This window comes from Aythya marila, assembly GCF_965140915.1.
Source record: "Aythya marila genome assembly, chromosome: 14".
Lineage (NCBI taxonomy): Eukaryota > Metazoa > Chordata > Aves > Anseriformes > Anatidae > Aythya > Aythya marila.
The window spans coordinates 6,176,794-6,201,866 of record NC_139055.1 but is presented as its reverse complement, the minus strand read 5'-3'; the positions used below and the strand labels follow the sequence as shown (position 1 = coordinate 6,201,866).

Genomic DNA, 25,073 nt, shown 5'->3' with positions numbered 1-25,073 from the left:
TGCAGTTAATGGACATACACATTTCAATGATAATTGCGATGCCTGAACATGATAATGTGCCTTTATTAGCAGCTACAAAATAAAGCTCAGTTACAGCCAACTGCAGAACTCAACTGTGCTAATTATTTATTTTTAAGATTGCCTGATTTGTGTTACAAAATTATAAAATAAAAAAGCACAGCACTTTACTGAAACCAATCCTTTAATTGCAAGTATGTGATTAACTAATGACTACATAAAGGTTCATTCAGGTTGTAAGATGTCATGAGCAACGAGCTAAAAGATAACAAGTTAGTAAGATAAATGCACAGGTAATCAAACAGCAAGAACACAGCAGTTAAAAAAAAAAAAAGAAAAAAAAAAACTTTAAGAATTTAAATATTTTAAATAGCATCAGAAAATGGAGGAGGAAAACTAGGAGTACATATATATATATTTTAATTTGGGAAAACAGAGAACAAAACATTAAGATAACAAGCAAACATAGAGGAGAAAGTGTAGTATAGTCCAAGAAGAAAAACATATTGACTCCTGCATAAAACAACCAAGTAAAAAGAAAACCACACAACTGAAGATATGTAAATAAAGAATACTTTACTACTTAACCTGATGAGGAAACTCAGAGTTTATGACTCTGCAAAGTCCTTAATATTTGTCTTTATGTCCTGATTGATTCTTTCCTAAACAGAATTTCAAAATTATAAATAAATTCAATTAAGCAATTCCTAAAAATAGTTAAACAATAGGGACAGTATATTGTGACTTAAAGTCTGCCAAGGCGTTATAAATAAAAACTGTTGCATTAAAATGTCTCAGATTATGGTTTAGTCCTTTTTTCTTTTTCTTATTTTTATTTTAATAAACAGAAGAGCAAATAATTAGGCAATAAGTATTTAAACAATCTTACAAAGTATTAGATTTCTTCAATGGAAATCCAATTATTTTTCACATGAAGCAAGAAGGTTGTCAGAGCAAGACACAACTCAAAATAACTGTGCATTTTTATAAGCAATGAACCAATTAACCTAGCTTGTCCCATTTTTGGACAATTAAGTTGAAATATTAGTCCAGGAATATTGGCTGAAATTTCTTTCCACTCACAAAGGACATGGTCTGTGCAGAAAACTAATATATTAGTTGCTCAACTTTAAAGCCAACATTGTTTAGAAGAAAAGGTTTACAAAAATGTCATGAATAAAATTCCTTAGGTGGGATGTTTGTACCTGTTCTACACATTTTGAAAAATCCTGCAATATTCTGATCACCTACCACCATGCCATCTAGTTTGGTTCCTGTAGCAGCAGTTGTGTTCTATTTCATTCTGCAAGGAGAGCTACCTGAATTTGGAGGCTTTTATGACCAGTGCCATGTAGCATTTCCTTCACATCATTTATCTAAAAAAAAGAAAACAAACAAAAAATACCCACCATCCCTGTTGTGCCTGATAAAACCAACCACGTCCTACTTGTGACATTCTTGTCCTGCATATATAGCTTTACAGCTACATGCTGCCTCAAAAGAAAAAGGATTTTGCAGCAGATGTTGAAGTTTTTTATCAGTACCAAATAGATCCAAGCTCCACTGAAGCCAATTCCCACTTGGCTTTCCTGTAGGACCTGCAAGGAGATTGCAGGTCCTACACTAGAGGAAGAGGATCACGCTGGCCCACAAACAGCGGGGTAGCTGTGGACCAAGAACATGAGGTTTAGCCCAATTACATGAAAAACATCAGAGACAGTACTTCTCTTCTGAAACAACCATTCTGTATTGTTCTTAAAATATGCCACAGAAAGAAGTTGTACCCAATTCTCACTACAATGCTTCCTTAACAAACTCTAAATGTTAAACTTAAATGAGAGGCATTTCATGCTATCTGAAAAATATTCAGTTCAATTAAAAATAATTGATGCATGGTGAAATAATTCTTCCCAAAGCTGCTGTAAAATCTTCAAAAAATAAAGCTACTTAATAATTTTCATCTCCTACAGGCTAGAGAGAAGCATTATTGCATATTAAAAATTGGAGTGTGGTTTTCCCAGAGGTAAAAGAAAGTTATTAAAACAACCTATTTATTGTTGATATAACTATCCATTTGTGCTACACAAAAAGTAACAATTTCAGTACATTAAAAGAAAAGCTAATTAAGGCATAATTAGTATTTTCTATATTTTGATAATTAAGGGTTAGTTGGCTATTTCTTTTCAAATTCCTATTTGATGTACCCCAACAATACCTTTAATGAGCAGCTAACACTATTGAATCCCTGATGGCTGAGGAGTTTAGTGACCACTACTACATTACTTTCATTTATCACTGCCTCTTTACCTATAAATTAAAGTAGCCCTGTAGCTATGTTGATCTACTTTATATCAATTTCTTCATCCATATCAGCTGAATATGTATGGCATTAACCTCATTTACTAGTTTGGAAAAGCTGAATTAAAATGAGATCTAATTTCTAGTGCACAGAACAATTTCAAAACTGCCTGCTAATTTCCACCACCTGTCAGTGTTGTGATCTTCACCTCATTGTAATGAAATAAAACAGTATATATATTTTACAGCTCAGAAGAGGATAATCATTCATAAGTGTTAAGATATCATTAATCATGAAGACACTAGGACCCAGAATCTTTTATGAGATGCACCACGATCCAACACCTTCACTTGCAAAGGTCCCCACTAAAATCAGTGGGATTCCTGCAGATCTCTGAGTCTTAGCATGTGCAGGGTGAAAGCAGTCAAAGCCTTCTAGCTATGTTTTTTTTGGTTTTGGTTTATTTTTTTTTCTTGTTGTTTGGTGGCATTTTCTTTTTTTTTTTTTTTTGGCTAGGTCATGCTTCTGTGGCTGCAGGCAATGTAATCAAATATACATATACTGAAGAAATAGCAAACTAACATAAGTCAACAGCATACACATTACACATTAGAAGACAAACCTCTGTTCAGAGCTTAGATGATACGTGGTTACACATGTTTTTTGCTTTCAGCTACTGCAAATAACATAGCAAGGAAATGATATTTTTCCTCTCCTCTAAACACACTGTAGTCTAAATTCTAAACCCTCCGGATATTTTTTTTTAATCATAATGCAGATCTACCTCGCATGTCAAGTCTATAATTTAAAAGCTTTAAAAATACATTCAGATGTGATCCTAAATGTTAATGCAGTAACATATTTATACTAACCACATAAGCCAAAAAAAAGGTACAGGATAGAGTAAGAAATTCCATTTGCATCCCCCATCCCACTTGAAAATCATGCTTCAGCTTGTATTTGCAAAGCCTTCTTGTGAAACATTCCTGTCCTTGTTTACTCTCACCTGCCCTAGTGTTAAAAACAGACCTGATTCCACAGATTGCTCATCTGATGCACCTGAAGATGACGACATCCACATCTCTTCATCTGTACATGGGGTTGTTTCCCGGAAGCAGAAGAGTCAGAACTATAACTCCTACTCTTCTGCCTTGGGTCCCTTTCACTTTTATTTAAGGCTGGAGCAAAGCAAAAGCATGGCTTGCTGGAACACCCACTGATCTTCACTTCTGCAGGTAGCCCTCAAACTACTGCCACCTGGTAGGTTAAAATTACCACCAGAATACTCAAAACACAGTAGGGCTACTGTTTGATTAGAATGAGCAGAACAACAACAAAAAAATTGCTTTGTGGTAGAGCAAAAAAGTTACCTGAACACATTTTAATTTTGAACTATTTAAGGAAATAGCAGTAAGTTATTTTTCACATACAAAACAAACCTCAAACTTGCAAGCTTTACTATTCTGATTAGTATCATGGGTGAGATTTTCAACAAACTGCTTTGCTTATAAAAGCTGAAAAAACAACTCCAGCAGTCATCTGTAAACAGGCTCTGCTGAAGAGCACAGCTCAGTCTAAAACATTTGCTAGTACTAACGTTATTTTCACACCTTCCAGTTTTACCTCTACATTTCAGGAATGGCAACAGTAAACTAAAGGGATAAATCTAGTTAAATAGCGCCACATGCTGTAGAAAGCACACATGACAAGTGCAAAATTAAGGAAGATGAAATTCTTGTCTGTTAGAATGCAAAGAAAAAAACAGTGTGAGATGATCTACAGCTCTACACCCTAATTCTAAAGCCTATGTAATATTTATTATACAAATAATAAACAAATTTGTTATGTAGAATCGCTATAATAATCTAAACATTTTATTTTACTTTTTACCATCTGAAAGCATTCACACCAAACCTGAAGATGCAAACGAACTAGCAGTAAGAACTTTATTTCTGTAAGTATTTTTCAAGAGCACACTGCAAGAGCAACTCTCAAGTGTACCTTGAAAGAATTCTTCAACCAGAACAATCTTTGGCATAACCTTATTATAAGCTGCACAGATACAAAAAGCTGAACAGCACGCTGCTAGAAGTCATGACTCCTAGGCCCAGGACACCGGATTATGCAGACCCCTTAGCATTAAACTAAACTTCAAGTTAAGAAATTTTAGTAATCATCTTCAATAAGCTGAATTTCCTGTGAAATAATAACCAGCAAAACTTATCCATCAAGTTACACTTGGATCTGCTCTTGGCAATGGCACGCTACCAGTCTGTCACAGCACCAAATGTGAGCCCCGGTGCCATGAGCCACCCCTCCCCAGGAGGGGGTTCCCACCAGATGCAGTTTCAACCACTCTAGGGAGGGTTATGGACCCCTCCCAGTGCTTGCCTCTCATGTTGGAAAAGGAGGCAGGCTCTCCATGTTCAGATACTGTAATACCTGTCACCCTTATTACTCATATTATTTCTTCATTCAGATAGACCATACGGAATTATTGGGAACACACTGGGCTAAAATAAAAACCTGACATAACAGAAAAAAATGCGTATCAGTGGTTGATCAACATAATGCACAATACACAGGACTTATTTTCCCCCTAAGCATGCTTTATTGGCTAAGCCACAGCACACTACCACAGCCATTTATAATAGTCTTATCACAAAATGTGAGATTAGACCAAAGAAGGACTTCTCATTTGTTCTGTTCTTCATGGAAGAATGAATTAAGTACACCTAGACTAAATCAAAAGTCCCCAAATCATCCTGGTAGCCTTCATCAACACCCTGCTACTGCTATAATTAAAAAGCTTTCCTGAAATCTTATTAAGCCTACTACATCACCTTTCCCTTCAAGGACACTGAGAGCATCTATTCACTAGGATTCACCAGGATTTAGAAAACAACCCTTCATGTGTCCTTGACTTGTGTCCTACCCCAAAATTCTTTGCTAAAGGAAACCAAGGCAGCTGGTTCTATACAGATAAGAAGATAATATTTATATAACTTATTTCTGTTGTCATACTCTCCCATTTGTCTACATTTTTATCACAAGCATGGTGCCCACAACTGGACACGCTGCAGGTGAAGCCCCAGCAGAATCAAACAAAACTGAGTAAGAACCTCCAGCTCCTGACATAACATTCTACTACTACATCCACAAAGAGGTATTTTCTTCTGTGCAAAAGCAACACACACTGCTGAGTAACCCTGCCTGTAAAACACTCATCTCCACAGCATTATGTGAAATAATGACGCCTGGTCAGAGATTTGCCATTGCTAGTCATAAGCCTAAATTTTCATTCCTAAGCATGGCATTTAATCAGCATTTTCAACTTTCAGGCTAGTTCTGCAGCTTACGAAGGTCCTTCTGAATCCCAATCCTGTCCTATGTGATTATTTCTTCCCAGCCTAGTGTCAGTTACAAATGTAAATAAATAATTGTACAGTTGTTCATGTGTTAACCATACCACAAAAGAAAAGAGTCATTCAAATTCATGTTTTCTTTAATTAGTAATGTGCTGGATGTCGGGAGGCAGATTTCAGTGCAGTATTACACAACTAACTCTAGTGGCTTACAGTGGCACGTTAATGACAGAGCTGCCACTGTTTTGTAGGTAACTACTAGAAGATGAAACTATAGTTTCAGTACAGCACAACAAAGTGATTTTCCAGACAACTTATTTTCTATTACCCTGCCAGCATCTAAATCAGCAATATGCCACAAAAAGATCATTCTACATCAGCATTAAAACAAAACATATCTTGGTAGACAGACAAATATCAATAGTGCTATACAGTACCAAACAATCCTGTCTCGTATTTAACATAAATATAATATATATATTCATTCACTGCTCTGTCTAATTCAAAAGACGGTATCTTGATGTATTATTTTTGTATTGGAAATATAACGGTACCTAAAGTATATTATAATATCACAGAAGATATCTCCAAGGTTTTTCTATTCTTCCTTAGACATCAAGACCCAGTGGACTGTTTAGTAAGTAGGCATTTACATGTATTTACCTAGCCAATTTTCCTTCTATAATGAGTTTGCTTTTATAATATGCACACATTTATAAATTAGTTAATTAATGAACAAAATTAATATATTTATATAACTTGTTCTACAATTTCATTCAACCTTTTCTAACCATTGTGTGCTTTTCTGTATGCAAGCATACGATCAAATAGAGAAATACTTCTAAAAATTATTTCAACATGGCTGAAGCAAGCAAAATTTCCATTACCCATTCTGTAAATAAAGACATTCAAGCAATCCTGAATATTTATATAAATGTGCATTAACTTAGTCATTTGATATACGTCTAATTTTTCTGCTTCCAAGTGCGAGCCTTTTTATTGCATATTTGTAGATACCTGCCAGCAAGACAGAGTATCAGAGGATTTACAACTGTGAGGGTAGAATGCCATCTGCTGCTACACTTGCTGTTACAGCAGGATAAAACCAGAAGAATCATCATACAAGTGCTGCCTTCTGTTGCTTTCTTAGCCATAAAATATATACAAACGTTTTGTTATACTAAAAATTAAACAAAAAAACCCACAATATTTACAGTTTTTGTTGTATGATCAGTTAAAAATCATGGGATGTGAACCACAGGATTCTATGAATGCAAATGAGAGGCTGTTTTATCAGACATACTACAGCAAACCAAAGAAAAAGAAAGTGTAATTTGACTGCACAATAAATTATGCTGGTAGATATTGTAATCAAACTACAAAAAAAACACATTTTGAAAATGCATTTGTAAGAACTAAGCAGCTGCTAGACTGGATCTATTTAGAAACATCCCTTGAACTGTTATGCATCTTTGCGAATTTTTTACTTTCCCAGGCTGGTCATATTCAAGACGTAAGTCATAACCACAGGCAGAAAACGGAACATGATACATTGCCAGTTTGATTCATGTCCACTTATGGAATGGGGAAAAAACAACAGAACTACCACCAAAAAAATGTTTTCTTGAATTCAACCTTGTTTTCTCCCATGTCAGGAAGGGTTCATTCTTTCTGATCTAAGTGCTCGTCAGTAAATCAGATGGAAACATTAGCTAGCATTTTACTCAATTATTTTCTCAGCATTTAACTTAGTAATTACTCAGCATTTAACCTTCCTCACACAATGCAGTCACAGAGGCAGTCTTACAGTCATTCAAAACACATAAATTCCTATGTCCAGAACTCTGGTGTGGCTGGCAAACAATCAACTATTGCTTTTTTTTTTTTTTTTTTTTCCTCTTGAGAAGGGAGCTCCAGGTGTGCAATGCTTCACCCACAATCCAATTCTTCTTCCAGCCTTGCCTAATGAAGGATGTGATGCCTAGGTATTCAATCTCCTCTAACACTCTGTTACAGCATGCTATACATTGACTTCACTTCTCCACACAGTTAGCATCCCAGTCAGTCAGACTACAAAAAGATTAAATCAAAACCCTCAAAACCGATCAAAACTGGACAGAAAGACAAAATCATCTGGGAATTAGAGATGAGAATAACAACTACTTTGCCTCTGAATTGCCATCAGTAGGAGTTTTCCTAGTGAAAATAGCAGGAGCATGAGTACATTTGCACTCCGTACCTTCCGTTACTTAGCATTACAACACTGCACCATATTTAAAAATAACAAATGAGCTCTGACAATCGAAAGAACACATTGCTTTTATGAAAAAGTAATTCCATATAGTGCAAAACTTTATTTTTATTTTTAAGTGAGAAACCATTCAATAAAGTTAAAGTACAGTTCAAACCTGAAGGAATAAAAGAATCCTTGAGATCGGGACTGTAGTACAGAAGTAAAAACAGATCTCAGTCACTGTCACAATTCTTGCTAAAGATTTGCTTGGGGCTCCAACCCAATTCTCTCAGTTTTTCTCAAGATCAATTGATCTCATCTTACTGACATTCTCTTTATAACATCTATATTATGACTGTCCCCTACAGTTAAGGTGAATTAACTGCTGCTTCTTCAAAAATGCATCTTACTTTTTCCTCTTCCCTATTTAAAATGCAGAAAAGCCAAGTAATGAGAGAAATAGTGGAAACCACATAAATGAGTAACTGTCAAAAGAACAGAACTATTAAAAGAATAAATCTTGTGTACCCAGCTGTGAAATATAACACAATATAGCAGAACCCAGCTAAATGTTTGAAATAAAAAATTGAAATGCAAAGTAACCTAAAATTGTTTAATGAACATAGCTGTTAAAATATTAACTCCTTGCATGCTGAAACTCAAGAGCATATATGATAAGGCAGCTTGCTCAGATGAGCATCACACCAGTAAGTTACCTACCTATCCACCTGTCCAATCAACCACCAGCTAAGCTTCACAGTTTATAAATGCAAGATATATTGGCAGGTCCATTGCTGCACAGGCTTTTCTGTTTCAATTTGCATGGTTTACAGTAAATGTTTACCTTTGAGGTGTGCTGAAGCTGGTCCCCCACATAGGTTTTGCGAAACTGATCCAAGAACCACAGAATTGCCAGTTCTACTTTTTCATTACTAGACTGTGGTAACTGGGCATCCATCAAAGATATGAGCTGAAAAACTCTTTAATGACAGAAAAAAGACATTTTCAGGAAAACTCTCAAGTTAAATGATATTGTAACAGCTAATTTCTTCAGGAACCCATCACCCATTTTTTGTTTGCCTAAGTATCTTCTAGGATTGTGTTCTGTTTAGATGCTAATTATGCTAATTGACCACTATTAAATATAAACATAACCATAATGCTTTTCTAATTACTTTGTCGCTTAAATTTTCTCAGATGCATATGTTATTCTGTGGAGAGTTTGTAAAATACTTAATTTCTTAGAGCATTAATTCCACACTGAAAGAAAAATATTGAGAAGCACAGGTCACAAACTGCAAATGCTAGACAAGAGTTGTTCAAGTTCCCTGGAAGCTGAAACTATTGTATTTAGAAATACATTTATACATGCAGTATGTAACACACTGTCTGCATCATTTCTTTCTACTTCTGTCTCTCTTAAAACATCAGAACAAACACGTACTTTCTGATCGAAATCCTTACACAGTACATGTCTTCTTACTAGGACTGATTTCAAAGAATTGACTTCAGCTTTTATCAGCTAAGAGTATTTCAGCTTTTTTAATTTATTTTTTTTTAAGTCATAAAATTATTCTCACCTTTTCCCAATGCTGAAATACATAGTAACTCGATTAGAAGTCAACAGCTACTTCATCTCTAAGCCTGTATATTAAAACCTCTCACTATTAATAAAAACATAGTAGAAGACTGCTAACACCACACAGCCCCAGGGTAGATTAGGAAGGCAAGAAACAAAGGAGAAAATGTAAAGCTTTTTATCCAGTTCTAAACTGTGTGCCCTTTTTCATGTGTTAGTTAGTGGGTGTAAATACCAGGATCAAAGATGCATGCCCTATTTCACATGCTCCTGGGCATAAACAAGGAATAAGGAAGTGTTTGGTACATTCTTGGTGTTTACCATAAAGAATATATGCAATTCACAATAATCCCTAGCACACCCCTCACAGTAAAGTTTGCATGATGGGGAGGGACTACAGCACCCATATTTTTTAAATCCAGAGCCTAATTTTTTATTCTGAATTCCAGTATTAAAGTTAGCCCAAGTTTTCAGTGGTTGACCAGCAGCAGGTTGACCAGAAGGAGCTTCTTTGCACTCCTTCACTTGCAAGACTCCTGATTAACATGAAGAAATAGTGCAGAAAATAATAAATAACCATACCTCACAATTAAAATAAACGTTTATATACAAGCATAGCACAAAAATGAGAACAGTTAGCTACCCAGGCATATCTAAACACTGTTTATAGTAAGAGATGTATTTGCCTTTAAAACTCTTCCATTCTCTGAAGCATCATTTTGAAATGACAGCGTTAATGACTTCTTCATTACCCAGGGTGATGACAGAGGAAAGATCAATGCAATTGGAATGGTCTCAGTCCACAGAAAGTCATACAGTCCCTGAACACCCACCATCCAAAAACTGGACAAAATATCAGCTGATACTGAAACATCACAAAAGAAAAAAGAAAGCAACACTTACCGACAGGACAATTCTCCATCCATGGCATCATGTTCATCAGTACTAGTGTATGTCAATCGTCCCCCCACAAAAGTACCCACAAAATAGACAAGCCATGCCAGACGCCCTAATGTTAAAAAGAAAAAAAGAACAGTTACTGATGATAAGCCATTATGCTAGCACAATATGCTTCCATAAGGTATCAGCACTTTTATGAGGTATCAGACTGTGGAATGCTGTCAAGAAAATGGTTAAGTTTCTCCCTTCCGCTGATTTAAAACCTATCCAGACTAATTAATTAACCAAAAAATCTGAAGAGAACTGACAGATCAACTAGAACAGCCTGTTAAACTGGATGCATTTATAAATAAAACACAAAGACCTAAGTCAAAATAGAAATTAAGCAAACCAGCCTGGTAAAGATTAGACATGCAATTAATCCAGTATATTCACTTGCCCGCTACAAATTCACAGGATAGAACACTTTTATCTACAGTGGTGCAATAGCACCTGCTCATGGCATTAGGAACTGGTTGAGACTTTCTACAGTTCGCTTAATTTCTTATTTCTATTTCAAATAAAGTATTTATTGTAATATTCAGCCAATAATACCAATTTTGAAACTGAAAAACAGTTTGCACAAAAGACTTTTTTTCTGTTTTAAGTCAGACATATTCTTCAAGAAGAGAATCTGTAAACTACCATTAGTTTTGGAAGTCTCAGTGGGCTGTTTCCTAAGTTTGAAAGACAGAGGTCATACATTTCAAGCTATGTCATCATTCCTTCTGATCTTGCAGATTACTTAGTTGTCAGTTTCCACTAAGGCACCAATGGATCCCAGAACGGTACCTTAAGGGTAGAGTACAACGTAAGGATCATGTCTGTAAAGCTTAGTTCCTGCAAACTCAAGGAGTTATTTATATTTCATGTATTTTGTACAGACTTTTAAATACTGAAATCTGGCTTTATAAAATATGGAACTCAAGTTTACAAACACTCAGATCAGAATTAGTTTGGCCTCTCTCTGCTAGGCACTCACCATCCCACTGCGAACCTGGGTTATTTTAATCTCTTTGGCACATTATGGTGTAATACCTTTCATCTTTGACCTACCACTACCTAACCGAGCCATGCAGATTCCAGCCTCAGCTTTCTAAGCTGTGAATCCAGTAATGGTATCCTCTCTCAGCAAAGATGCAGTATTTCTCCTAAAGCAGTATCAAAACTAAGACTCATATACCAACGTAGCATACAGACCTGCACAAACTTCACGATGCCCCTAAAGGTTCCTTCCTCAACTAAAACACACGGAGACTACAGAACAGTAAAGCCACTTTTAGACTCCACCTTCATTTGGCAAAAAGTACTTTGTAATAAATTCAATTGAAATTGAAAATAACAACAGTGAAGACAAATAAAACAAAACAGCTTCCATGCAAGTTATATCAAGTTACAAAGTTACAAGGGTTTGCAATAACTGGGAGATTTACATAAGCTAGATGCCTTACCCTCATCACTAGGACTTTACCAAGTGATGACAGCATAACTTACAAGAGTGAAGCCAGTACACACAGATGAATAAAGTGTCTTCAGAACACAGTTTGAAGTTTAGCATAAAGAAAAGACTACAGATAAGCAAATGTGGTCACATTACAACTTTAAAACATTCTATTTTGAGTATTTCTATGCACATATGGGGACTGCTACATGCAGAGCATTTGCCAAAACCTTGGAGGTTTTATATCATGTTTCTTTCACATTCTCTGATAAACTACTCTCCATTCACATAACATTAAATGGTACTTAATTTCCTCAAGTTTTGCATTGCTTTATTTTGGAAACCCCCAGAAATGAGATAAAAATGAATGCTCTAAGTCATAAGCTCCTTAAATTAGGAACCATTAATAGTTCTGAGATGTTCCAGCATCGTTATGACCTGAATCTGGTTTATTCCATATAGTTACATATACTACAAAACTAAGACATTCTGTTTCTGTCACACGTATATAGTACTGTGTATTCTGCACATGTAAGTTCTGTAGGTAGGAAAAAAGCCACTACAAAACAAAGACGGTATGATCAAATATAAACTAAATGATAATGAAGAACATGGAATAACATGCAGATGACTTCAAGACAAGTATTGGGAAGGTTTATCTTCAATCTCAGTCATATTTTAAAATATTTCCACACAAATAGGTATATAATGAGTTCTCAAGCAGAAAACACTGCAACAAGGAACAAATATTGACTTTTGAGATGAGACTTCTAAACGAGGAAGACTTCTGAATATCTTCATATATTGTTGCTGTTCCATTTGCAAATAATAATAATCTGAAGGGGCAGTTGATACTGTCCTACAACAAATATATTTGCCTGTTAATATCAAGACCTTTGCTTTATCACCAACAGGACAACAGCTCCAAGAAAAACCTCATCAGACACACCACAGACCGCAGTACCAACAACTGTTAATTTAGCACACAGAGACCAGCACCATCACTAGCTAAAGACTGAGGAGCTGAACTAAGAGAACACTTGGTACTCACATGAATTTAGCATTAAGAGCTGCCAAAGAATGGCCATTTGAAGATGGTATCAAAAAGCAACTATGAAGTGGTGCTTGCTAGTTTAAAGAACAGGACAATCACTTTAGCCAATAACTTTTTTTTTTTTTTTTTTTTATAAATAAAACCTGTCTTCTGTTTTACAAATTGCAATAGCTCACGTGTAATTATATGATGATACTTGATGATGTTCTGAGGCATCACTGTTCCCTCCTCTCTTAGCACACTACCAATTAAAAGATGTAACTTCCTTCCCTCTTGTAGACTTTCACTATTTAAAATTTTCAATGCATTTGCTTTTGCAGCTACTTAGACAGAGGATGTCTTTTCTTTTAGAAAATAATTATTGCAGTAATAATCTGTAATTATGGTTTATAACAGCAATAATCCCAAAGAAATCAGTCATTACCATAGATCACAAGTAATCATTAACTACTGTTAATGACCCATTTCTTGGGGATTATTGTTTTAGTAAACCGTGACCACATCACTACCGATACCAAGAACAAGTCAGTATAATAAAATGGGATCTTAATATTATATTAACATATTTCGCAACATTAAAAGCCATTAAACATCTAAATTTAACCAAGTGTATCTAGGGGATGTAGCAGTTATCATTCATTATGAGCACAACTGTTTAGTTTGCAGCAAAGAAACAAAATTTAAACTGCGTCAAACGTTTTCTAATGCATAAAGGCAGAGTCTCCAGAGCTCTGCTACTGAGAGATTCCAACCAATTCCTTCCTTTTGCCCCCCCCTTACTGGGTAATAGAGTATAAATTCAGACTGCAGCTAGTCAATAAAACCAGGTTATTCAGTGAAAGTTCTCCCACAAAGTTGCTAGGCACATGGAAGAAAGGGGTATACATAAAATCAGTTAAGTAGGAGGTTTTACATGAACTAGTGAAAAATTAGCTCCTACGCAGAAGAAAATCTGTATATTCAGACTGTCAACAGAAGAACAGCAAAATAAATAACATTTAACAGCATGCAGAGAAACAGCTGTATTGTGCAGTAACCTGTCTCATCTTCTCAAAACACCACCACTTATTCATGTAAAGATGCCACAGCCATATGATAACTATATTAGGAAAGATCCAGTAGTTATAAAGACAATTTAAGTGACACACAGCGCACCAAAACAGGCATGAAAAAAATGTTAGAAGTACTACTTATTTTTACAACTTCCACTACAATAAAATACTCGAGTTTCTCAAAAATCAGAGCTATTTGAAGTAAATTAAGGGGGTTTTAAGTAACTTTAGTATTCACAGAAGGATAAATGCAAAAAAGAACAGAAGTTAAGATCTTCAATTTCAAAAACTGTTCATCAAGTTGCAGCTGGTTCCCATGAGGCCACCTGGGGCACTAAAATGTTGATTTTCAGAAATTAAAAGTTTTTACAGCTCTCATGCCTACATTCTAAAGATGTAACAAGGTATTAAACATATCGACTGCCAATACATCTATTTAACATAAAAACGGTGGAAATGTGGTGCAAGGTTACTTGGAACATGAATTTCTTGTTCCAGAAAAGATGTAGGGACATCTGCCACATGATTACTGCTGCTTCATACGCAAGGATATTTTTATTAGCACATAAAACACAGTCTAAAAATTAAATTAAATACTAACCTTCCTGGACTGTGATTTCTAATGGATTCCTACTAGAAGAGTGCAATAGTTTTTGGTAGTTTTGTGCATTTTGGTCAAACAACTGTACAAGAAGTGTACAGGTCTTTTCATATTCACACCTGCTAACTGTGCACAGCTGCTCCAGTTGTTGGAAAACTGTAGCTGTATCATCCAGTGGATCTTCTAAACCATCTCTGGAATAGAGACAAAAAGTAACCACTTAGCTACTATTTCTTGAAAGCTGATTCTTTGCTTTCCCATCCAGACCTTGCACCACTGTCAGCCAACTGCTGAACTACCTGTGAAAACCTTCGCAGCTTTTACACACAGCAGACAGACACAAGATCTCATTTGCTTTACATACACACCCATACACATCTACACCACAACAATCTCTTAACATACAGTTCAAAATGCAAAGAACTGCAAGGCAGAGAGGAGATGAAATTGGCAGCATAAACACGGAAAGGTAAATCCTGAAGACCTGAGGTCTTCTGTGCCTGTCTGTGCCTAACAAGCAGCACATTTTTCAGAGGATGATGATGGGAAAGAATGAAATACATAGCAGAAATGGATTTTGCATATTCATCAAATTAAGCATAAGACCATGATACGAAAGCCAAGGAGCAAGCTTCAGTAAAGTTCTATGCAGCTGCTTTATTACAGGTTCTGCTGCAAGCAAGCTGTGATCCTACAGAATGCCTGGAACAAAACCACCAATAGTTCTTGCCCTAAAGTGTACCTATACTCTTTACACAAATCACAGTAAGGAAGGTTTATTCATTAGAAAGTTACTCTTTTATTGCATAGGGAATGAAAAAACCGTAGCCTTCAGAAATGCTCTACTGGATATAGATAAAGCATCTGGGACTGGTGCTGTTTAACTTTTTTGTTGGTGATGTGGACAGTAAAATAGAGCGCACGCTCAGCACATTTGCTGATGACACCGAGCTGTGCGGTGTGATCGGCACACAGGAGGGAAGGGATGGCATCCAGAGGGACCTGGGCAGGCCTGAGAGGTGGGGCTGTGTGGACCTAATGGGGTTCAGCAAGGCCAAGTGCAAGGTCCTGCAGCTGGGCTGGGGCAAGCCCAAGCACAGACAACACAGGTTGTGTTGAAAATGGATTGAGAGCAGCCCCGAGAAGGACCTGGAGGTGTTGGTGGATGAGAAGCTCGACCTGAGCCAGCAGTGTGTGCTTGCAGTCCAGAAAGCCCCCTGTACCCTGGGCTGCACCAAAAGCAGCGTGGCCAGCAGGGCGAGGGAGGGGATTCTGCCCCTCTACTCTCATGAGATCCCACCTGGAGCCTTGTGTTCAGCTCTGGGGCCCCAGCACAAGAAGGACATGGATGCATTAGCATGAGCCCAGAGGAGGCCACAAAGATGATCAAGGGGTTGGAGCCCCTCTCCTATGCAAACAGGCTGAGGGAGCTGGAGTTGTTCAGCCTGGAGAAAACAAGGCTCCAGGGACACCTTACAGCTGCCTTCCAGTACCTAAGGGAGGGCTCCAGGAAAGCTGGGGAGGGACTCCTTGTCAATCAGGGTAGCAACAGGACAAGGGGTAACAGCTTTAATTAAATGATGGTAGACTTAAAAGAGATGTTAGGAAGAAATTCTTCACTCAGAGGGCAGTGAGGCACTGGAACAGGCTGCCCAGAGAAGCTGTGGATGCCCCATCCCTGGAAGTGTTCAAGGCCAGGTTGGATGGGGCTTTGAGCAACCTGATTTAATGGGTGGTGTCTCTGCCTGTGGCAGGGGGGTTGGAACAAGATGATCTTTAAGGTCTCTTCAACCCAAACCATCCTATGATTCTTGGATCCCATCTTCATGTAAATGAATGTAAGTGTGACTTTGCAGGGTGAACACAGCACTCAAAAGAAAATCAGTCAAGCAGGCTGTGAAAATAAAAATCTACACTGTATCTTAAAAACAAACAAAAACAAACAAAAAAGCTGAAATCTCAATATTTAGGCAACACTTCAAAAGTATAAAGGCTGTGAAGTTAATGAACTCGCTGACCTTGCAATGTTACACATGAAGTTGGGAACTGCTTCTTTCCAATAAGATGTATCTTCTTGATATTAAAATATTAAATCATGAGGATGGAGGTATCTTTTTTCTGATTTAACACCCACCAGGCTTATTCAGACTGGTCCCCTCTGCATACACATGGATTAATGCGCCCCAGTGCTAATACCCAAATGCTGAACAATGTAAAACAGCTGAGATTCCTTCTCTGTCTTAAGGACCAGCTGGATGGCCCCTGAATGCAGGGTAATGTTATCAACCATACTGGTGTGTACAGAAAACGGTCATTCCAAAAAACAGGACTTGTTTGCAAAGACATCAATTAATGTCCTTTGAGCAAAGAGAAGTCTTTTGGAATCAACTGCCAGATGTCCTGTGTTTCTCAAGGATGGCCTAGACATTTGAGATTAAAGTGTACATTAGATATTACTGTCTACAGAAATACCACAACAGAGGATCTTCATCACAGAAGAGAGTATGACAATACTAGGAAGATACACAAATTACTTACAGCTGAGAATGGTTACACACTCACAGAATTAAGACTGTCTTACAAACGACACAAACTGGTCTAAGATCAGTACTCTCCTCATCTTTTTTCCTGATGGCTTTTTTCACAGATTAGAAAGTTTCTTCCAGCAAAGAACGAAGTAACAAGAACATCCAGAAGAATCCCTTGTCAGTGCCAAACTAAAAGAAACTGAACTTTCAGTGCTGTTGAAGACAATAACATATTTTCATGGAGCTGCTCATGCAAGATGGTGCAATCCAGAAGCTCAGACCTGAGTGCTTCATGTCTGAAAGCTGATATGGAGCACACCACTCAGTAGGGGAGAAAGCTGAGCCAAAAAGTGTCACCCTGAGAATACATCACAGAAAAGCAAAACTGAGAAGATAACTTTATAATGCCAAAGAAGTTTAGTCTGGTTGAGAAATGACCAGATAAAACTAACTGTACATACAATAAGTTGCTTGCTCTTCCATGTCCTAGCACTGGAACGGTGGAAGCTCACAATTTTAAACCATTAGGAAGTCAGCCTTTAACACAACTAGGGTGATAACCTCAGGCAAGTAATACCAACTATAGCTTTGTCTCTAAGAAGTGAGATGACAGGTTACATGAATTGCAGACAGAAGAGTTTGGCTAAGCTGAGACAAAAGGATAACAATGGTGAAGCTAAATGTACTTCCTCACACAAACAGAATAAATGACATCATCTCAGCAACTGAAAACCGAGAAGGCAAAGCAGATGTGGCTTGTTCTGCAGTCCTGCAGTCTGACACAATATGTCTCTAGTAGGAATTCATAAAAGCCCTCAGAGAAAACTAAATCCTTTCAGCAATCTAGACACTTTTTTAAAATTTGTTTTATTATAGTGTGGATTATATGATATGCTTTAAGTATAAAAACAGATATGAGCTAAGACATTAAGTAGGACAATTTCAGTCTTGCCACTAGAGCTTGTTCTACTTGGCCTGATACTTTCCCTATGCGTGGACTTCCTTCTGCTTCCCCTCACTGCTTTATACTCCACAGCCCTAGAAAGTGACTCGTGTAGCAGTACACATAAACAGGTCACAGGTGAAAGAGTTAATTTAGATATTCTTCAAAAAAAGAAAGAAAGGAATTAAAGGCTTTTTCCAAAATACAAGGACTACGAGAAGAAAACCAACTAGGACTTACAGTTGATTTTGGCACAAATTATAGGTAAAAGGAATAAATCAGCATCTACTAATTAAGATAATCTAAAGAAATCACCGCAGTACTTTGTACATAGATTTTAAACATAACCAAAATACAATACACCAATAAATCAGAAAATGTAACGTTCTATATTACAAATTGCAATTTCGAGTTTACCTTATAACTACAGGAACACAATCCAGTCTAGAAGTAATATAAGCTTTTGTTATCTCAGGTGCGTATGTGTCTAAGAGGTGGGGTTCTGCCGTTTTCACAAAAGGTACAGATGCCACCATTCTTTGCCACAGAGTTAGCAAATAATGAACGCTGTTTGGAGCAAACTCCCAGTGCTATAAGAAAACAAAACACACGTCTGTTAAAGCATCCCAGTGTGAAATTTTAATTGTGAAACTCAGTATTTTTATCTTTAGCAGTCTTATTCATTCACACAACCATTGAAGGACCCAGACAGAACTGAAACATACGATGGCACATGTTACAGACTATGTAGTAATTGCAGTATGGTATTTGCAGGGACTCCCACCTCCCTCAGGTGAAATCCACAACAGGAAGCTCAGAGCGAGGCCTAGATCCTTAGTACATGGTGAGATTTAAGTGCTGTGAAAGGGCCATTCAAAAATCCTAAACCTCGAGTAGGGAACTGTCTAGAGCAACCCAGTAGGGAATGTAAAGTACAGAAATGCATCTCAACCTTCTTTTTTCTTCCAAGTTTATAGAGCTGCAAACGGCCATTCAGGAATTTAAAGGCCAAAATCTTCTCCTAAAGATGGTTATCTGCTACTGCTATTCTGAAGATTAGAGAAAGCCTCTGGAGGAGATGTAAAAATAGCAATTGCACTATTACTCAGTGTGGGAATAGAAATGCTTTTTTTGCAGAGTTACATTGTTTAGAGGAAAGGAATATGGTATTGAGATATGCTTGCAGTGATAAGAAAGCTTGGCAGCCTACCTTGTAAAACACAGACAACCAGAATCCTTAGAGCAATTAGGCAGAAACCACCGTGTAAGAAACATTACCACCTCAAAGAGTATAAAAGTCAAAAGAAATTTGACTTATAGCAGGCAGGCAACTGAAAGCCATGTATTCTCTATGAAGCGCCAGATAGATTGTGAACCTGGATTACCCAGTCAATGGGGAAGCAGGGAAGGGTCCCAGTCCTCAGAGGAAAAAAAGGTATATAAACTGTGCTTTGGAACAAGTAGGTGCACTCTCCTGCTTGTGGGACGCCCACCATTGTAATCATGAATAAAAATTACTACTTCACTGAGATCCTCGCCTGAGCCTAAGTTATTGGCTACAGAGTGTTTCTCACATTAGTGAGCATGCATTTTTCTTGATGTGTTTCAAAAATAAAGCTGTGATTTTTTTTTTTTTTTTTTAACACTGAGAATCTTGACTCTGTCTTTCAGGATCATGTCCTCCCTCTGTCCTTCTTATGTAGAGCCCTCAAAAATTTGAATAGCACTCCACCTAGCTTCTGATTCCAACTCAGTAGCTCAGCATATAAACAACTGTGCGTATGTTTGTATACATGTATGTGCGTGATACATCGAGATACATAGATAGATGCAAAAGCCGAACCCCAGGAATCTACTCAGTGTAGGCATTTCAAAGGTTAAATGGGAGCACAGGTGTAACCATTTTAGGTTTTGACAGAGGATCTAGTTTGTTGGATTTTTTTGAGGGTAAAGACTAAAGCTTGAGGATTAATGTCTATGACCCATTTCCGTTGTCTTTCTTTAAATCTGCTCCCATAACAAAACTCCACAGGAAGAGTGGGAATCAGCTGCAAAGAATTTATAAGTTACACCACTATGAAAATACGTTTTTATGTAAAGGCAAGCTTTACCAAGTCCTCAAAAAAAAAAAAAAAAAAAAAAAAGCCACACCAATGCAGAGAACCAGGATTGACACTGTCTTTCAAGAGCTGAAGAAAACAGAAAACTTCAGTATACATTCTTACCTGCAAGCTAGTAATAGTAAAATTTGCTATAAGCCGGATAACTTCTGGGTAATCTTTCACCATTACCAGCTCTCCCAGTTGATAGTTCGTCTTTAGCCGAGCCAAAAACCGACAGAATTCATGGTAAGTACCCGGATCAGATAAACCCTAAATTTGAAGAAGCAAATTTGTAGAAGTTAACAGCTTAATCTAGTAGAAATTTCACAGCACTATGGCTGATCAGCTGACAACTTTATTTACATAGTTTCTTTTTTTCCCTCTTTGTTTTGAATAGGAAATCAAAACAAACAGATGGCTGGCTGAGAGTGGTTTTAATAGATTCAATAAATTAATGACAATTGTGACTGGAAAAACAAATCCACATCTGTTTCAGCATTTCAAATAAACAGAATCAAAAATAAAAAGATAGATACCTGCGGATTTTCAAGTATTTGTTTCACTCCTTTGATTAGATTGCCAAGATACTTGGCACGTTCTGGATTGCTGAATAAAGATCTCCTCGTAGAAGCAAACTGAACTAAACAAGAAAGTGCCTAAAGAATAAAACAACTGTAAGATTTAAAAAAATAAATTTTCAGAATAATGATCTCTTATTGCTTGGAGCAATCCAATCTACTGATGTCTGTATTAGGTTCAGTGACTGAAGATTATTTTTCCAGCAATGTCTGTAAGATCATTGTACATAACTATGGCTCAGTTTTAAAAATCTCTATTACAACAGCTTATGACTTCAAAGTAATTAGGAAGATACTTTCTGTGTGGCATAGTAGTACTGAAACTGGAAGGGTTTGAATGCTTTCAGACTCAGAAATGAAAACCAAGGCTGAAGAGAAGACATTGTGACTGGGCACTGAACCAGTGAGTTAATAGTTGTGGGACTCATAATATGCTAATGCACAGAATGAAACAGGGTCTTCTGGAGAAAGTACAGACGTAAAAAAAAAGACTATTTACCATCATTATTTGAGTGTAAATCACTGTGTCACTTACTAACTGAGACAGCATTGGTGGAAGGGAATGATACAAATCAAAAAACAGGTCCAAGGTCCCTGGCTCCAGGAAAACTAAGGAAAAAGATAAGTTGGTTTTACCACTTTCTGCCAGCAATAACCATGTATCTTTATTTCAACAGAATTATCTCCTTTTTAACAACAAAAAAATACACAACGCCCAAGAATGAGATATCACCGTAGTTGAGAATAAACTATGGATAGATGCATTAATCAGCTCATTGTACAGTATAACACTGTTCTCTTTTTATCACATCTATTCTATAGCTCATAAAGAACACCTTCCTTAAACTGTAGATTATGCAATACTCTGTCTTTTGTCTACAGAATGCTATTCTGTAGTAGACATAGGTCACTGATTTCTTCAGGTTACTACAGTACAACACTATGACAGGTACCAGATAATAAGAATTAGTTTCGTGTATATGTAAGTAAAGGCAAGTCCTTAAAGATACCCAGACTACCCTAGAGTCTATAGGCACATAAACAGAAAATACTTTAAAGACTCTGTTACCCATTCACCATGGAAGCACATCAAATGAACTATAGTGTTACCCTCCTTCATGAAAAAGCAACAAGAGAGTAGAAAAAATTCATTGATAATTCATAATGATATAATCCCACAAATCAGGAAACATTCCAAAGTTGTTCAATGTGTAAACATTATTTTTATGAAGCCTTGTGTAAAATAATGTAACATAAAAAAAATTAATTTCCTAACACACTCCTAGAGTTTAATGAAAAAAAGAAGATCCATGGAGGGTTTAAAGCATCTAAACTAAAATCTTAGGAAAAACCTCTCCCCTTCACTTCTCCAGGTTGTCTTGGTAAATTGCTATCACTTGGGTAAATTCAGACTTTCATCAGTATTCCCCTGCTTGCCATATCCTTTGATGTACCTCACACTGTAATTAGAGGCTTCCGTACATTAGGGGAGAAAGAATGAAGTCACACGTGGAAACTGATGAAGAATAATACAGCTGATATCAAAAGCAGTATCAAACACTACAGTGCAATTTTATTCAAGTAGGGCAACAAAGATTGTGAAAGGTCTGGAGGGCAAGACGCACCAAGGACACTGAGGTCCCTTGGTGTGCTCAGCCCAGAGCAGAGCAGGCCGAGGGGAGGCCTCATGGCGGCCTGCAGCTCCCTCACGAGGGGAGCGGAGGGGCAGGCGCTGAGCTCTGCTCTCTGGGGACAGCGACAGGACCCGAGGGAACGGCATGGAGCTGGGACAGGGGAGGGTCAGGCTGGGGGTTAGGGAAAGGTTCTGCACCCAGAGGTGGTCGGGCACTGGGACAGGCTGCCCAGGGATGTGGTCACCACATCAAGCCTGGTCAAGAAACATTTGGACGAGGTTCTCAGACATGGTTTAATTTATAGGCAGTCCTGCATGAAGCCAGGACTTGGACCCAATGATCTTTGAGGTTTCCTTCCAACTCAGGATATTCTATGATTCCATGCCTCTAAGTAAGCCAGATTTAAACTCCCATCTTGGTTACATGAATCTGTGTAGCTGCTTTTGTTACAAGTAACAGACTTCCAAGCTGGCTAATTTATTTTGCCAAGAAGCAGGATAAATTAGTCTACAAGGAACTCCATACTGCTGGTATATACTGCTTCCATCACCCAAGGTAATTTCATTAAAGCTAGCTTGGATGTATTTATGCTACACTGCCATCTGCACTGTGCGAGTCCACGAAGTCAAAACTCTAGAGCCCAAGAACCAAGATGCAGCCCTTCTGCTGCCTTCATTAACAAATTCACATTCTAAAGAAAACAAGCAGACTTAAATAAACAAATAAACAAACACACACACACGGTTTTCTTATCAGGAAGAAGAGGAAAGAAAGCAGACATGCTATAAATGCTGTACCTCTTCAAGGTGTTCATATCTCAGGGATGAGAATAGTGTTCAGTGTGTCTAGTTAGAGTAATTTGATTTACTGTGAATACCTATGTTATAGACCACATTCATTATCTCTGTCTGTAAAGATAACAATAGGAAAAGTGTGAGAGAAATAGCAGAAGAGGTTTCCCAATAACTCACCAGTAAAAAACTCTACTCCACATAAAAAAGGATTTTATATTTGCAAGTATTGTGACAAAAGTAGTTAAACAGTGAGTGTAGAATGCTTCAGACTACTAACAGCTACGATCCTTTCTTACTTGTTCTCCAGTTTGTTGGAATCTGCACAGTGCATAGGTCATCTGCAGATTCATCAGCTGAATTTCCAATGAAATCAAAATTAAGACAGTTTAACACAAGCTTCAGAAGATGCATGGCTAGACTTTCTTGCTGTCGGTCCTGAATGGTTAAAGGTTTTGCCAAGAGCTAAGGAGAAAAAACATTTTGTCAGGTCACCTGCACAGAACATGTTTTATAAACAGTTTTGAAAAGGAAATTGTTTGGACGTAAAACTTCAAAGTCCACAGCAAGAGAACACATACTAAGAAAAAACTAAATCCTTTAACTATAAAACATACAGTACTCCTTATAGACAAGGGGAAAAATTATTATTACCAGGTAAGAGACATCATCCACATCAAGCTAAAACTCCAGGCCTTATACATATTTTTAAAAGACTAGTGAAATAACTCTTTGATATAAAGTACTTATAGGCAAAATGCAGCATGTCATTGATACAGCCTGGTAAAATACTGTTGATGTTCATTGCAAAAATTAAACAGTAATACTTCATGTTTTTCAGTTACTTCAGACCAGCATGGTGTATATGTCACGTCTATCATATGGTTAAGAATTATTGCAACAACTGTGGGTTTTTGTTGTTGGAGGTTATTTCAGTTCAATGCCTAAGATTGTCCAGGCTGCTAATTCCTTTGATATGTCTAGGAAAACCTCACACTAAAATTAAAAACAAAACTAAACTAAACAACAACAAAAAACCACACACACAAAACAAAGAAAAAAAGCAAACAATGAATAGTCTGTATGTAATCTGAATACAGCTATTTACAACTTCTGTATGAACACAGCTGTCTGTCTCCATCGCATTATAACCGCTGTAGTGTCAGAATAAAAACGTATTTTGTAAGCAAAATGAGCTTTTGGGATTTGGAAATCTACACTGAGCATACTGTAAGTACACCTTTTTACTGATCTGCTTCTGTAATTACAACAATTTAAGCAACATTTTATCTTAAAGAAAGTTACTGCCTCAAAATTACAAGAACAATATAAAGGCACTAAAAATAAGCCTCCAATTCATTAGTCACTGTTGGAGTTCTTGAACATTAGAAAAGAAAATTATCATAATTTTGTTTTAAAAAAAATAAAATACAGTGGATGCAACAACTTTTTACCTAGTTCATCTGCTCCCTATTTATACTCAAATCATATTTCTCAATTTTATCAACAAAAAGGTTTTAAAATTCAGATGATATAGGAATGAAAATTACCTGTTTTGCTAACAATCTGCTCCTAACTTTCATACTCTTGCATGCAATAGGTTGGAATTATTTTAGTGACTCCATAATTAGCAGTTGAGTGTATTTTTCAGTGTACTATAGATGCTGATAAGTATTTCTAAAATTGGCTTCCTCTACTCAAGTTGGCATTACAAAAATGCCAATTAATATTTCATACGCTTTTGTCCAGATTATCTGTGTGATGTGAATCTGACAAACCTCTCAACATATGGAAGACTGAAAAAATACCTGTAAGACCAGCTGAAGTTGAATAAAGCTAGGAAGTTCTCATAAACACATTTATTATCTTCCTGTGCAATTGGGTTTAGTATATCTAGTAAGATTACACATTCTTCC

The 25,073-nt window shown here is 37.0% G+C and overlaps 1 protein-coding gene across 6 annotated transcripts in view; it reads right to left on the bottom strand.

Moving 5' to 3' along the window:
* The window catches only part of RANBP17 (RAN binding protein 17), a 162,503-nt gene that overhangs the window by 124,505 nt on the left and 12,925 nt on the right, over positions 1 to 25,073 (bottom strand). For 4 of the 6 annotated variants that reach the window (XR_014318437.1, XM_082771276.1, XM_082771278.1 and 1 more), the window contains exons 7-14: positions 23,457 to 23,622; positions 21,232 to 21,341; positions 20,691 to 20,810; positions 20,278 to 20,424; positions 18,470 to 18,642; positions 14,582 to 14,775; positions 10,398 to 10,503; positions 8,760 to 8,895 (exon numbers count right to left, since the gene is read on the bottom strand). Coding sequence is in view for 5 of the 6 variants with exons in the window: in XM_082771276.1 (XP_082627402.1) it covers positions 8,760 to 8,895; positions 10,398 to 10,503; positions 14,582 to 14,775; positions 18,470 to 18,642; positions 20,278 to 20,424; positions 20,691 to 20,810; positions 21,232 to 21,341; positions 23,457 to 23,622 (1,152 nt within the window). In the remaining variant the exon portion in view is untranslated. The remainder of the gene's footprint in view (positions 1 to 8,759; positions 8,896 to 10,397; positions 10,504 to 14,581; positions 14,776 to 18,469; positions 18,643 to 20,277; positions 20,425 to 20,690; positions 20,811 to 21,231; positions 21,342 to 23,456; positions 23,623 to 25,073) is intronic. The other 2 variants (XM_082771277.1, XM_082771279.1) reach the window with 2 other exon arrangements.